Source organism: Syngnathoides biaculeatus, chromosome 3, assembly GCF_019802595.1.
Source record: "Syngnathoides biaculeatus isolate LvHL_M chromosome 3, ASM1980259v1, whole genome shotgun sequence".
Classification (NCBI taxonomy): domain Eukaryota; kingdom Metazoa; phylum Chordata; class Actinopteri; order Syngnathiformes; family Syngnathidae; genus Syngnathoides; species Syngnathoides biaculeatus.
Genome location: NC_084642.1, coordinates 31908819 through 31925044, shown reverse-complemented (window position 1 = coordinate 31925044; position 16226 = coordinate 31908819). Strand labels below are relative to the sequence as shown.

Here is a 16226-nt window from a genome sequence, read left to right as displayed (position 1 = left end):
AGACGACAAGTTGAACATTTGGTACAGATTTTCACAAGAATCATGGAAGTTGACGCTAGATTTGCCGAGGCGGGCCGCATAAAATCATCTGGCAGCCGGGCTTTGAGTTTGACACCTGTGCCTTAGACAATTAGTCATACTGATGACGAGAGCTGAATGATATATTGTTCTTGTATCCACACTTTCAAGCTCAACAACAATCTTGCAAAACCAACGACATCAAGGATGAATTTTCCCCAATTCCCCCGCTTGTTTAGCGGAGACAGTTGCAACGATCATTTTTATGCCTGCCCTTAAATGTACAACCAAACACAAACCTTATTTCATGCTTGTCGTGGATTGAAAACTGAAGCTAAGCCAATGATAGACATCAGAGGAAGAGAGCAACGGACACACACACACACACCACACACACACACACACACACGCAAACACTCCGTACAGTACACAGTGGGGCAATCATAAAGAGAAACATGATGGCGAAGCGCAGAAGGGAAAGCCGGAGCAGAATCTGCACATTTGATGGATTTGAAAGCACAAAATAAGTAATTCCCCAGGATTTAGAGTAGGCATGGGGAAGGGTCAGTTTCTAATGGTAGAATAACCTTGAGGAAAAATACCACAGATTCTCAGTACTTAAATTACAGCTCTAAAATCTATAATTTGGAAAAATGTGGGGAAGTAAAAACGTTTTTCCCATTAAAAATAATCTATTTTATTTTTGCACAAAATATAGTTTTGGTACTTAAATAAACATGTTCCACAATGTTGGGTTTAAATAAGTCAATCCATCAAGTATTACCACTTTGTAAATCACAATTTCCCATCAGTGGTGTTTTATTTTTTGATCAAACCCGTGGGCCACTCGTGCGTTCCTTGGGGACTATCAGCTGCTTGCAGGTTGTCCATGTTAGTGAGCCCTGCTTACGTAGTGCGACAAAAAATCGATAAAAATTCAAAAACAGTTGGATTTAGAATTAAACATAACAATTTTAGGCTTAACTTTTTTCTACAGAACAGATTTACATTGAATAAAACCCCACTTCAAACAAGAAAATATGAATAAAATTATGTACAAACAGGAAAAAAAATGGCATTGACAAATACCATCTCTGCCCTTTTGGAGAACATTGTCTCAGAAGTGACTGAATTTGCAGCGATATACAGCAGCTGAAATAAGTATTTAACACGTCACCACTTTCTTTATTAAATATATTTGTAAAAGTTCCATTGACAAAAAAGAAAACCATACACACCACCAAAGTTGAACAAATAAGCTACAAAATGAAGTTGTGTGTAAGAATGCAAAGTGACAGGGGAAAAGCATTGAACACACCAAATGGTATTTATCTAATACTTTGTACAGAAGCCTTTGTTTGCAATGACAAGTTCAAGACGCCTCCTATATGGAAAAACTAGTTCCATGGCTATAGAGCAGGGGTGTCTAGACTTTTTTACCCCAAGATCTACTTTTCAAGCAGCCACCCTCTCGCGAGCTACCGATGATGGTTGGGTTGATGATTTTTTAACAAATTATTTGTGTGATACAGCTATAAATAAGTATTTGAACACCTGAGAAAAACAATGTTAATATTTGGTACAGTAGCTATCATTTGAAATTACAGAGGTCAAAATGCTTCCTGTAGTTGTTCACCAGGTTTGCACACTGCAGGAGGGATTTTGGCCCACTCCTCCCCACAGATCTTCTCTAGATCAGACAGGTTTCAGGGCTGTCGCTGAGAAACACGGAGTTTCAGCTCCCTCCAAAGATTTTCTATTGGGTTTAGGTCTGGAGACTGACAGGCCACGCCAGAACCTTGATATACTTCTTACAGAGCCACTCCTAGGTTTTCCTGGCTGCGTGGTTCAGGTCATTGTCATGTTGAAAGACCCAGCCACGACCCATCTTCAATGTTCTGACTGAGGGAAAGAGGTTGTTTCCCAAAATCTCACAATACATGGCCGCGGTCATCCTCTCCTTAATACAGTGCAGTCGGCCTGTCCCATGTGGAGAAAACCACCCCCAAAGCATGATGCTACCACCCCCGTGCTTCACAGTAGGGATGGTGTTCTTGGGGTGTAACTCATCATTCGTCTTCCTCCAAACACGGTTTGTGGAATTATGACCAAAAAGTTCCATTTTGGTCTCATCAGACCACAAAAATTTCTCCCATGACTCCTCTGTATCATCCAAATATTCATTGGCAAAATTAAGACGGGCCTTGACATGTGCTGGTTTAAGCATGGGAACCTTCCGTGCCATGTGTGATTTCAAACCATGACGCCTTAGTGTATTACCAACAGTCACCTTGGAAACGGTGGTCCCAGCTCTTTTCAGGTCAGTGACCAAGTCCCGTTGTGTAGTCCCAGGCTGAGTCCTCACCTTTCTAAGGATCATTGAGACCCCACAAGGTGATATCTTGCATGTGGCTCCACTCCAATTGAAATTAACCGTCAATTATAGCTTCTTCCATTTTTGAATGATTGCTCCAACAGTGGACCTTTTTCACCAAGCTGCTTAGCAATTTCTCCGTAGCCCTTTCCAGCCGTGTGGAGTTGTGCAATTTTGTCTCTGGTGTCTTTGGCCATCTCTTTGGTCTTGGCCATGTTACAAGTTTGAGTCTAACTGATTGTACGGGGTGGACAGGTGTCTTTATGCAGCTGACGACCTCACACAGGTGCATCGGATTCAGGATAATACATCGAGTGAAGGTGGACTTTTAAAGGCGGACTAGCAGATCTTTGAAGGTCAGAATTGTAGCTGATAGACAGGTGTTCAAATACTTATTTGCAGCTGTATTACACAAATAAATTGTTAAAAAATCCTACATTGTGATGTCTGGATTTTTCTTTTTAGATTATCTCTCTCGCAGTGGACATGCACCTACGATGAAAATTTTAGACCCCTCCATGATTTTTGGGAGAACTTGCAATTTAGCAGGGTGTTCAAATACTTATTTTCTTCACTGTATAAACAAATCATTTGTACTCACATTCACACCTACGAGCAATGTAGCGTCTTCAGTCAACCTACCCTGCATGATTTTAGAATGTCGGAGGAAACCAGAGTAGACCATATTTTTTTTTTTGTTTGTTTATTCACATAAACGACTGAATTCAGCTTTTTGCTGCCTATACTTATCGCTAGTGTGTGTGTGTGTGTGTGTGTGTGTGTGCACGCACACATACGTACACTCGCGGTTGTCTGTATGAGATTGAGGTAGAGGGAGGGAGAGATAGAGATTACAGCATGACAACTACCCTTAAGGAGCCCATTTTACAGTGATTTATGGCCACATTTGGGGAGACAATACTGTTTCATCATAATCATCATCCGCATCATAAAGTGGATGTTTTTAGAAGTCTGTAATCACTTGCAGATGTGGTATCACTTCGTTAAGTCACTCTGATTGGGTTGTGAAGACTTTGTGTGCGGTCCTGCGACAGAGTTGTCCCCGTCTAATGGTGAATTGGAGTCAAATGACATTAGTGATCCTATTGGATTGGCGTATCCTTACTCCTTACTGACCTGAAACAAGAGAGGTTTAGTCTGATTTGACTTCAGACAGTAAGACAAAAAATGAAACGTGTGTTTTCGCACTGTGCATGTAAACCTCTGGCTTCAACTGTAGATCGCTTACGCAATAGTCGATAAATAAAAGTAGCGAGTAGCATGTCAATCTTTGTATCCAAGTAAAAGTATTGATTCTTCTTAACATAATTACTCAAGTAAAAGTAATAAGTATGGCACATTCAAACTTCTCCAACAAATACAATTTAGCCAAAATTTTACTTAAGGTGTTATAGGCAGAGAATTGGATTGAACCCTGCCTTCACGTGGCTGTGCCTCGCACTTAGCATTTTGTTGACACTGAAATCCCTCAAATGCATGTTATGGTCTGATGAAACCAAGTATGGTCTCTTAGGCCTTCATACCAAAATGTTTATTTGTGGCACAGTGGTGCAGCTGTGAAGCGTTGGCCTCATAGTTTTGAGGACCTGGGTTCAATACCGACCCGCCTGTGTGGAGTCTGTGTGGGTGTTCTCCTGGCACTTCAGTTTCCTCCCGCATCCCAAAACATGCAACATGAATTGGACTCTCTAAGTATCCCCTAGGTGTGATTGTGTGTGTGGCTGTTTGTCTCTATATGCCCTGCAATTGGCTGGCAACCAGTTCAGGGTATAGCCAGCCTCTTGCCCGTTCACAGCTGGGATAGGCTCCAGCACTTCCCACGACCCTTGTGAAGATAAGCGGCTAAAAAATGGATGGATGGATGGATGGATGGATGGATGGATGGATGGATGGATGGAATGATGGATGGATGGATAGATGCTTACCACCAAAAAAAACACTATACCTACAGTGAAACAGGGTGGTGGCTTTGGGGTTACTGTTCTTTAGTCGGAACTGGGGCCCTCGTCAGGGTGGTGGAAATTCTGAACAGTTCCAAATAGGAGTCAGTGTTATCACAAATCCTTTAAGCTTATGCCAGTTAGCAAAAAAAAAAAAAAACAGCCACACACCCACATCCAAGTCATCAGTGTGCAGATTTGTGATACCACAATACCTTAGTTTATTTTCACGTGCCCACTTTTTTAGATGAACAAGTTAAAGGTCAAATCAACAGTGTAAAAAGTTTAGAAATAATTTGTCTTGGTTTCATTTTCTATATCACATTTCAATAGCAGTGTGTAGAATTTTAATATTCACTGTATGTCTCACACACTTGGTTTTGACAAAATGGTTTTGACGGGAGCAAATCTTCAGTTTCCTGAGCTTCCTATCCTAGCTAAACAAAATACTAAAAAAAAAAGCAGACTTTTCACTCATCAGTATCTGTCAACTGTCATGCTCTTTCCACTTTATGTAGCACATCTGCATGGAGAGCAAAATTGTCCTGTTCATGCCAGGCGCTCATAGCTATCTAAATAGCTGTCTATTGATCAGTCTGTCTGTTTGCCAACATGTCCATCCGTCTGTCCCTTTGTAGCAGTATTATTTTTCCCTTTGAGAGAAACCTATGCACAAACACCCTTATAAATTGATCATGAGAATAGAAGTAATCCAATCCATCATTGTTTATGCTGTATGACAGCATAAACAATGATTAAAACCAAACATTTTTGAAAAAGTTGTTTAGAATCTGTGAAACGTTTGACTTTTTTTTTCGTGTTTTTCTGGAAAGCCTCAAACGTGTTACTTTCATCTTCTGTGGATTGAATTTTCCCTCCTTTTTGACAGATATCTTTGATTGTAGTCGTTCACTCTCATATTACATTTGGGTGGCAATGGAAGACGTTTGCACTAATCTCATTCTTCCCTTTCTTTTTCACTGTCTGCCATAGCAAATGGTGATGAGCCTGCGGGTGTCGGAGCTCCAGGTGCTGCTAGGCTACGCTGGGCGCAACAAGCATGGGCGTAAGCACGAGCTTCTAACCAAGGCATTGCATCTGCTAAAGGCAGGCTGCAGCCCCGCCGTGCACATGAAGATCAAAGAGCTGTACCGCAGACGCTTCCCTGCAAAAATGATGTCTCACGCTGAGCTTTCCTTGCCCGGACCACACCATCCAGCCACAGCAGGGATAGTTGGAGGAGGTGGAGCTGCTTTGCCTGCTGCCTTGACACAGCTGGCGTACGAGGGCCACGCTGGTCATGGTGGAGCCCCGTCACCTGCTGCCTTAATACCTCTCTCGCTACTCGGTCCCGGGAAACACGAGCTGACTGGTTTGGCACACCACATGTTCGCCACGGTCCCACTGCACCCCGTCCACCCAGATGTGAAGCTCCAGAGGCTACCATTTTATGACATGCTGGATGAACTCGTCAAGCCAACCAGTCTAGGTGAGAGAGCATTTTATTTCTTTTTTTTTTTTACGATTTTATGATTTTTTTTCGAGCGTCTTATCACAAAACATACTTTGATATGATGGCATCACCAATAATGGTGCAATGCCCCCAGATTTTTCAACTTTCAGCCATCATTTTTTCACGAGAATCTTGGTTGGACTCTACAAATGTTTCCATTGGTAGTTTTATTTATTTATTTTTCTTAATGAAACGCACTGAAATCTTGATTTCTAATTCAAAAACAACATTACTGTGTTCCGTCATTATTCGCGGGGGTTCCGTTCCTTACCCCTGCAAATAACAAAAATCCGCGAATAATGGATGCAGTATGAATACACCATGATCCATCCATTCATTTTGTGAGCCTCTTATCCTCACAAAGGTTTTGAGAGAGTTTGAGCCTATCCCAGCTCCCTTTGAGCAGGAGGCGTGGCAGGCCCTGAACTGGTTGCCAACCAATTGACCCCTCTGTACAGGGCACTTAACCACGCCTCCTGAAGTGACGTCACGCCACGTGCGCTGACGTAAGACAAACAGTAAAAATGGCAAATACAATACAATACATTCTGAACTGAGACAGACTCCATGCTTCTGATTTCATTCAAATCAACGATATATTATAGATTCTAAATACAATACATTCTTAACTGAGAGAGACGCCATGCTTCTGATTTCATTCAATCATTCACACGTAGCAATGTTATGCTAGCGGAGAACGTCTCATTCATTTATACGAGACGTGTATTAAAAATCAAATTTAAGGCATATCTTCGTGCAAACACAGTCTGGTTAAGCTTCGGCCGCGAGCCAACAAGAAATCAATATGTTTGTGCAGTCCGATCATTGCTAAATATCGCTCAACAAAGAATAAGTGTGTCAATCGTTCACACGCAGCAGTGTTATGCTAGCGAAGAACTTCGAATTCGTTTATACGAGACATGTATTGAAAATCAAATATAGGGCATACCTTCGTGCAAACATGTGTTCAGGTTGATATTAGATGGATTTAGTTGATGATGCGGTCTTCCACAAAGTTTTATCCATCGAAGGCATTTTTCGTACTGGGTCTTCGGTTTTGGAAAGGGTACGAATCGAACTCCACCAACTAGCCTTTCAGGATACCTGTCGTCACTATTACAAAGTCCGTGACTACACCTCTTAACCATATTTTTTGTTAAATAACCCAAATACGCGATAAAACGCGAACTAAACCTATACTGGACCATGCAATGTTGTCTGAGAAAATGGCGGGAGCAAAAACGGGCTTTGGTCTATGCAGATCTCTGGCCTCTGATTGGTCAGTGACGTGGATTGCGCAATATCCACGGAGGGGTCAATTGCAGGGCACATCGAAACAAACAATCCCATCCACAATCACACCTAGGGGCAATTTAGAGTCTCCAATGTGTGCATGTTTTTGGGATGTGGGAGAAAACAGCAGTGCCCGGAGAAAACCCATGCAAGCACGGTGAGAACATGCAAACTCCACACAGGCGGGGTTGGGAGATGAACCCCTGTCCTCAGAACAGTGAGGCCCACGCTCTAACTAGTTGCTCCACCGTGCCACCGCCTATGCATGATATTTACCATATTTTTGCGACAATAAGGTGCACATAAAAGTCTTTTTTTCTCCAAAATGGAGAGTGCACCTAAGTTGAGACATTGTCAAACATAACTAAAAATAGAATACAATGATTTGCAAAACATCTTAAACCTATATGTAATTGAATACACTACAAAGACAAGATATTTAATGTTCAGACTGGTTAACATTAACATTTTATGGCTTTAACAGTTTCCAGAAAAGCAGTGTGTTACATCATCTTTTCTTTTAACAGCCAGCCATTTTCTTAGCCGCTTATCCTCATAAGGGTATATATGTGTGTATGTGAGCTGTATAAGCTTAACTTAATGTGGGACGTTGACCCACTCTCAACTGCTCTAAATGAAGAAGATTCTCCATCTTGCAGAACTCTGACTCTTTGTTGTTCCTCTCAGTACTCAACATGAATATCGTACCAGGGCGGCACCGACTGCCGGTGACAAATTCCATGTGTGTTCTTAAATACTTGGCCATTATAGCTTATTCTGATTTTGAATGGTTGTTTGTTTCTATGTGCCTTGCGATTGCCTGGCAACCAGCTCAGAGTGTACCCCACCCCCTGCCCGAAGATAGCTGTGAAAGGCTCCAGCACTCCTGCGAATCTTGTGAGGATAAGCGGCTCAGAAAATGGATGGATGCATAGATGATTTGTAAATCATTGTATTCTGGTTTTATTTATCACAAAGTCCTAACTTCATTGCATTTGTTTGTCAAAATAAGTGCACACTCTATCATAAAGACGGAAAACATGGAATAAACATGATAGCAGTTTAAAAAAAATCTGCTGCACTTAAAAGTTCCTAAGGGCAGAGTGGGCTCAGTAATCCTTAAATGGAAGCTATTTGCAGTCACTCACATTTGAAAAATGTATGGGTGTGGTCCGTCATGCCCGCAGATGTAAAGTTACGGCTGTGGTCCACCAGTCATGCCCACAGATATAAAGTTGCAGGTGTGTGTTCTGTTTGTAATTATGAGTGTATCCCTTTAAGAGCGGAGGGGGGTGTTGTCAGGTAACATTGGAAGTAAAAGACCGTGTGCTTCCGTGTTTAAAAAAAAGAAACTATGTCAGACTGTGGTTCACTGCGCTGGATCGATTTTCATGTGCTCTGAGAGTGTGCGACAAGTGCGTAATTGCACAGTGGCACATCTTAGAGGGAACATTGGCCAAGGCTACACAAAATAAGCGACATCTTTCAATATCTATGTATTTCTACTTGTAACAAATTTTACGGGCGTGATTGTTCATGCTCGACTGTGCGTGCGGGTGAGTACTCGCCCGTCAAATCCCAGTGACTGCATTTGGGAAGACCAGAACCCTTCCTAGCGTTAGCTGTCCTGCCAAACTGAGGAATTGAGGGAGAAGAGCCTTGGGTGTGAGCGGTAAAGAAGAAAAATTGCTGTGGTTGAGCTACAGGGACATTGAAATTAATTAATCCATGCATTAACATCTATGCGAACATCACCTCTGCCAACATGGCTACCATGTTGGTTAGGTGGCCTGCTAACCAACAGCGCACTGTTTCTGAATAAATATCTGTTCATATTTATGGAGACACTTTTGTTGATACAATTATGCTGACATTAACCGTTTGTTGTCCTGCTTAAAAAGCGACTACATTTGAATATAAAATGTATATTTTAAATATCCTTTTTTAACTGAACAAAATATCCAGTATTGCAATTAAATGCTCTGGCTTTGTAATATATGACAAAATTATGAAATGCTGTATTATTCTTCATGTGCATTTAATGGACTAAGAAACTCTCCTGTGATTTGTTTTCATGGCAATTCATGTAGAAACACAAAAAGGTGTTCTACCTGTTCCTCTCCATCTTTTCTTTCATCACTATTCTTTCTGCCAGTTTCTGCTTTGCATGCACACATTTGCATTCAAAGTGATGAAATTGCACAGGCACACAACTGTGACCACAGAATTCAGTGTTCCTTCTGTTTGAATCTGATTTCCGCATTGTGGTCTCTTATGTGGTGCTACAGTACGTCTGCACATATGGTTCCTTCCAAAACCTCACATACTTTCAGATTAATAATGCATAAGTGTTCTATCAAAAGTGAGGGAGAAAAGAAACAGAAAGACGTGTGTAATTTCATGAGGCTGAAGATTTAAATGCCTCCAAAAGACTGCTCAGCATCATTGTGATCACCATAGTTAACCTAATTATAAAAAAGAAAGCCCTGTTACCATTTGATCATGCACATATTCCTCCCTCTGATCCATTGATTGTTATTCATACTTCTCCCTCAACTGTTTATGCATCCCCTTTTGCCCCACCCACAATATCATTTTCAATAAATCCCTACCCCCACTCTTTCTGCTGCATTTTTATAGGACCTTAAAGAGAGTATTGCCATGGGTGCCATAAAATAAGAAAATGATACTCTTCTTAATTCCAATTTATCATAGCTGAAAGGGTTAGAATGGTGGCACAACACATTAAAATGTGAAAAGTCATGCAGTTTGTTGCAAAGGAATTGTTTCAGTAGCATTCCTCTCAAGAAGGATTAGAACAGTGAGTCTACTTCCTTCCTTTTTATAGTAGACCGGAATCATATAGGGTTGACATCAAAGATGAAGATGATAGCTTTTTTTTCCAGGGTCTGACATGTCCAATAAGTAGCACCTTTTATTTGAACCCAACCTTTCATCTGAGCAAATGTAAATCATTATACCGACACATGTGTTTTGTTGCCCAGGTGTGTATTATTATTACATTGATTATTCAAACAACGAATAGCTGAAGTTTGGTTTGAGTTTTGCCTGTCAAGACTGCCAATTCTATTGATTTGAAGGGTAACCAACATGAAAAACACAGAGATTATAATAGGTAAATAACAAGAAATTGTGGAGCCAAGAAAAGATGAAAAATCAGCGTGAATCATTCCATGAACATTTTCCATAGCCAATACATTACGGAATATCCTGAAGAAGCAATAAACATTGGTGTCCCAAGTATGTTGAACAGGGTGATCACAGACCACTGCAGCATTTGACAACATGAACACTGTGAGCACTAAAGGGTCAAACAAATGACAAGAGGCAAACAACATTAGTTCCAGAGCAACAACCCCAGAGGGCATAGTGAAGGTACCACAAGCTCCTGTTGAAAATAGTCGCAGAGGACTTGATGACCAAAAGTACAGAAGCGCCACTTAAAGATGCAAAAGACTTACTAGCAACGAAAATCAGAAGGCATGGCTGACATTTGCGGAAAAACTATGGAGATGTGCCTCAAAAATGATCTGACAGTTTTAAAGACCACTTTGTCTTTAAGATGGAAATGTTAAAGTTTGAAGCAAGAAAAGGTCTGCTCACAATTCAAAACATACAAGCTCATCTGTGAAACACAGTGGATGTAAATGCATGACTTGCTCTTGAATGGCTTCTTGGCTGAGCTCACTAATCTTTAATGATGATGTAATACATGATGTCAGCCCAAAAATAAATTCAGAGGTCTACAGAAACATTTTGTCTCCCAATTTAAAAAGAATGCAGGCAAAATGATTGCCAGAATCTTCGTCATGCAGAATTGCTAAGTCACGACACACTTTTATAGGAGAACAAGAAATAAAATGAATTGGTAAACAAATTGCTTCTGAAAACATGTATATCATATTTTATAACAGAATTCCACACACTTTCATGTTCAACATGCCTTTTAGGCACCTGGTTAAGAAGCTGAGGATGAACAAATAATTACGTATCTGCTGCCCGCCTGTCAAAATAATGCTGGTTTCCAAATAAAAGGCAACTGGGGTGCACGAGAAATATGTTAGTATGCAAGGGGTGTTTCATGTCCAATAGAGTTCTGCTCATGTGGTACCCACATAACCTGAATATATATGCAAGTTGGAACATGTTATCTATCACCAACTTGGGTAAGCATAGTAGTAAATCCATAATTTTAAAGTAATATTAAAACGAAAAACACTTGTACTTGTTCTGGTGCTTCGTGACCATTTATTGTTATGCCACTGCACAAACTAGGTCATCACACATTGTTTGGAGGCTCACAAGTTCATATCTCCGTACAATCGTAAACTGAGGATCACCTGAAACTGTTTACAAGCTGTCCACTACCCTCTTTTGGGTCCCAACCCAGCAATTGCGTATCAGTGCTCAAGCAGCGGGCCACATCCTTTAAAGAACTATGGACCAGGTTCATGTTGAGGAGTACTTTTCAAATAGTGGGGCATGATGCATTGCGATGCCAGGAGGGGTGTGTGTGACCCTGAAGAACATGATTAACACCAGTGATAAATTTAGTCTTTATTGTAAGTTAATTGATATCTCTTTCATTTGTAATTTATTCAATGTTTACAAGGATTAGATTATCCTTTATTGTATACATATATATATAGAGGGGCACTCAGGGGTCTAGGGGTCTCAAATGTATTTCTTCTTGCTGAGGGGGTCGCAACAGAAAACAATTGAGAAACACTGACATAGAGTAATATTTTTGATGAACCGGCATAGAAACAAAAAAAACTTGTGAAAAAAATACAACTCAAAATTACACTGAATGTGTTTTTATACATGGGAGGCCCTATCTTGAGGTAAAGACTCTAAAAGTTACCTGTATGCCCGGCCTACTCAGTAATTTTCATTTGGTCAACATCTTTGCAAAATATCTCAGTTCATAAAGGCAGGATGGTAAAAATTGAAGCAAGTTACTAAATGCTTTTTGGGGGATGTTTGAATGATGAATAGCCTTATTTGCAAGTCTGCTGCCACAAATTACACAGTGTGTGCTGAATGCATGTAAATCATCTCTAGTGAGAAACCTATATTTTAAGTACAACTGCTTATATTTTCTCTTAAATGCAGATTTCTTTTTCCTGAAAGTTGTTTTCCTCATCTGCTGTCTCATCTTTTAACCTTTTTCCCCTTTCTGGAGCTTTTCAAAGGTGTTTGTTTTTTTTAAGAAATTTTTACAACCTTCTTCACTGGGTGCTACCGTATCATGTCACCAAGGCAGTCATTTTACGGCGTAGAGAGCCACACATTGATGCACCTGATTTTCAAAACAAAACTTCTGTCAGAGTCTGATGTTCTACAAACTATTTTTTGTTTGGTCTCGTTGAGTAATGCAGTACCAAACCATGGTGGTCGAACATGACTTTTAACTGCGAAAGAGGAGGCAGGCTAAAACCTCCTTAAACACCAGAAAGAAGGTGTGGTGAAAGGCTGGAAAAGTATCACAAAATAATGAGCAAAATACTGGTGGTGTTACTGTTTGATATGGATTTTTTCTTCTTCTTACTATATTATTATTATTATTATCCATCCATCCATTATCTAAGGCACTTATCTTCACAGGGGTCGCAGGAGTGCTTGATCCTATTCTAGCTATCATTGGGCAGGAGGCGGGGTACACCCTGAACTGGTTGCCAACCAATCGCAGGGCATATGGAGCCAAACAGCCACACTCACAATAAAACCTAGAGGCAATTTAGAATGCTGTATTTATGTTGCATGTTTTTGGGATGTGGGAGGAAACTGGATTTCCCAGAGAAAACCCACACAGGAATGAGGAGAACATGCAAAGTCCACACAGGCCGAGTCGGTATTTTAACTCCGGTCCTCAGAAATGTGATGACAATGCTCTAACCAGTTTGTCACCGTGGCCCCTTATTATTGTTATTGTTATTGTTATGTACGAGAAAATTGATTGTGATTCTGACCAAATATAGTATTCGCCAGTTTAATGTTCATCTATTTGTTACAGTACCTTTGTTCAAATATTCTCTTGAGAATGGGACCTTGACCTGTAATAGTTCCTCCTTCTGCTGCTTTTGCTTGTGGGATAAAATAATTTTAAGTGCTGTTGAGAGATTGAGAGATTAAGAATTTATCACAGTCTGTCTCTGTAGCAAAGAAGACTTTTGGCTTAATAAATTCCGTTGTAGTCAGAATATGAATATTTAGTTGTATAATCACTGTCCTAATGTTTGTCCTAATATCTGTGACCAACGATTAACAAAACTATTAATGCTAATGTTATATCGTGGTGAATTATCCCGATTTGTACAAAGATCAGTTTTATGGATGTGGTTAGGGAAGACTAGTCACAATTCAAAGTCCTATACAGTATAAAATAGATTGGATCCAAGAGCAGACTGAGGTAGAGGGAGTACATTTTAGAATTTTTTTTTAGCATGGTCTGGCTTTGGGAAGCATAAGCAAGCTTAGGTGGTGGACATCAGGAAAAGAAGTGAGCAGGAACTAGGAACCTGAGTAGGTGATGAAGCTTGCCGGTGTGGCTGGAGCAACCAGGGAGGCAGGGAAAGAATGAGAGAAACACTGGTGACAGAAGAGAACAAGATCAAGTGAATACACTGATGCTGGTCATCAGATACTTACTTGTATAACACCAAACCTGGAAGTATGAGCGTTGGTCAGTGTGTCACAGACAAGTGTTAATACTTGGGCCAAGGCTTATGAGACTTAACAGTCGTAAATGCTGGCAATAATCAGTGGTGCTTGAAGACAGGTGTGTGGCATATTTGATGCTGATTGCTGGGGCGAAAGGAGGGCAGAGGGAGAGCCAAGGCGCAAGGTGCCACCCAAGCGCCACAAGAGGAACTGCAGGGTTGGATTATGACAAGACTCGCAAATAGCTGGAGACAGAGCAGAAAATGCAGAGGACAGTGAGAGAACCCTGTGTGGGCTCACTCATCAATTTTGTCTATTTGCAGTACCCTAATAAGAACATATTGCCTAATATTGGTCATTGCTGCATACATAGTGTATTGTTACTTACTACAAAAGTTTTTGTTTATTATTTTTGCAAGAGTGTGATCATTCTAATGATAACCATAGTAAGTTTGGTCACTGAAATTGTTATAGAAATTGAGGAGGACAGTTCTGGTACTGTGTATGCAAATAAGCTTCAAGAGATAACTAGGACTAAATTTAAACTCCCTTATTGCTGTTAGGTGATGTAATAGATGTGTCAGGGGTGTAGTCATTCCACCGCCTCCTGCTCCTGGGAGCAGCCTCCTCACCTGTGCCTTGTTTGTGTTATGTCTCGTGTGTCATGTCATTATTTGACAGTTCATTATGTGAGTTAGTTTTGCCTTGTTGCCACATCCCAGCGTTCTTGTGCTCCATAGTCAAGTCTTGTATGTCATGTTCCATGTTTGTAATCTTGTTTCATGTTTTTTTTTTTTTATTTTGTTTTACCTTGCCTTATTGCTTCACATCTGTCTGATACCATAAAACATTTAGAAGATGATAATAAATTAAGGTGCGTGGAAAAAGGAGAGACACCTAGCATAGAGGGCCCCTATTTATTGCCGAAATCAGTGTTTTCGCCGATAAGAAATTGGACTGTTAATTCGCTTCTGCTTCTTTTGGACAACTGGATCTACACATGTATCTGGTGAGTAAGTCGTCAAGATTTACACGGAAGAGTTTGAAAGCGTATAAAAGTCTAGACGCATACAAAGACTGCGTTGCTATATCTGTTCTCAATCAGGAATAAATCCCATATAGTGACGGGCAGACGGCGCTTGAACACGGAAGCGTATTCAGCCACATGTTAACCTTTGTTGAAATCCATCGATCTTTTCAGCTGGTATTCAATACAAATACCAATATTTAAATAAATTACCTTTGGTTTTACACAAATTCCCATTCATTAATTATGATTGAAAAAAAAAAGAGGACGGAGTCGTGTCTATGGAACGTACACGGAAGCGATTGCGGCCATACGTTAAGATCTCTGCTGTGACAGATGGTTCATTTTCTTTTTTTAAATATGCATTGTTCTCAAATGAGCCAACTTGGCAGTATAAATACTTAATAATTTGTAATTGTAATTTGAGATTGAGAAGAATAATTCCTACCTGAAATGAAGCAATCGCTACACAGGCGTATGTGTATTTGGTTGGGCACCATTCATCATGTTTAATTGTCGAAATCCATCGATATTTTCTGGTCTTTTTCATCTGGTATTCCATAGAAGGATCTCTTTGAATATCTGTCTCATTTGTTGTGACAACCAACAGCACAACAGGTCACGGGCAATTTGAAAAATCTGCTCTGGTTCAACAGCTCCCGCAGTGCAGAGCAGGCGCCGTGCAAACTGTGACGTCACGTGCACGAGCTCTATACAGTTCACAACTACAGTATATACAGTAAATAAACGAGTCATTTAGATGGACACATTTCTCCATCTTGTGATCAGATCAGTGATCAGTTATTGTTTTTTTAAACTCACTGAGTGGTGATCGGCCCCAATAATACTGTTTATGGAAAGCTTAATTATTTTCTGTACTGTTTGGTACTCTGAGACTTCTGGCAATGTGAAGGAGAGGATGCAAGCTACTAACAAGTCATAAATAGTTCCAAAAAGAACACATCTATCATTCGCAAAGAAGCCTGTAGTCTGTGAGACGTCTAAAAAAAGATGTTTATATGAAAAGCGCCATATCCATGTGTGTGTTTTTGTGTTTGCTCTGTGAACAGGCTGGGAAGATAACAAGATAGTGGTTGCCCATCACAGATGAGAAAGTGTTCCCAGAACTTACGTTTGCATTTAAAATCTACAACATTTGAACGTTGGTTTTCAGGATTTTGGGGTTAATGCTCTAACCAGTTGCACTAACATGCCGCAAGTGCTTGTTCAACTTAAGATGAATAAACGACCAATCAAAGTCAAATAGGAGGCTCACATCTTAGCACAGGGGTCACTAAAGCAGTGCCCTCGGGCACATGGTTGCCCACGAGCACCTCTTAAGGTGCCTGCGAGGCA

At 40.5% G+C, this 16226-nt stretch overlaps 1 protein-coding gene across 2 annotated transcripts in view; it reads left to right on the top strand.

The window, feature by feature from the left end:
• Nucleotides 1-16226, top strand: part of LOC133498489 (E3 SUMO-protein ligase PIAS1-like) — a 114164-nt gene that overhangs the window by 49057 nt on the left and 48881 nt on the right. For both annotated transcript variants that reach the window (XM_061815411.1, XM_061815412.1), the window contains exon 2: nucleotides 5347-5842. In XM_061815411.1, coding sequence (XP_061671395.1) covers nucleotides 5347-5842 — 496 coding nt within the window. The remainder of the gene's footprint in view (nucleotides 1-5346; nucleotides 5843-16226) is intronic.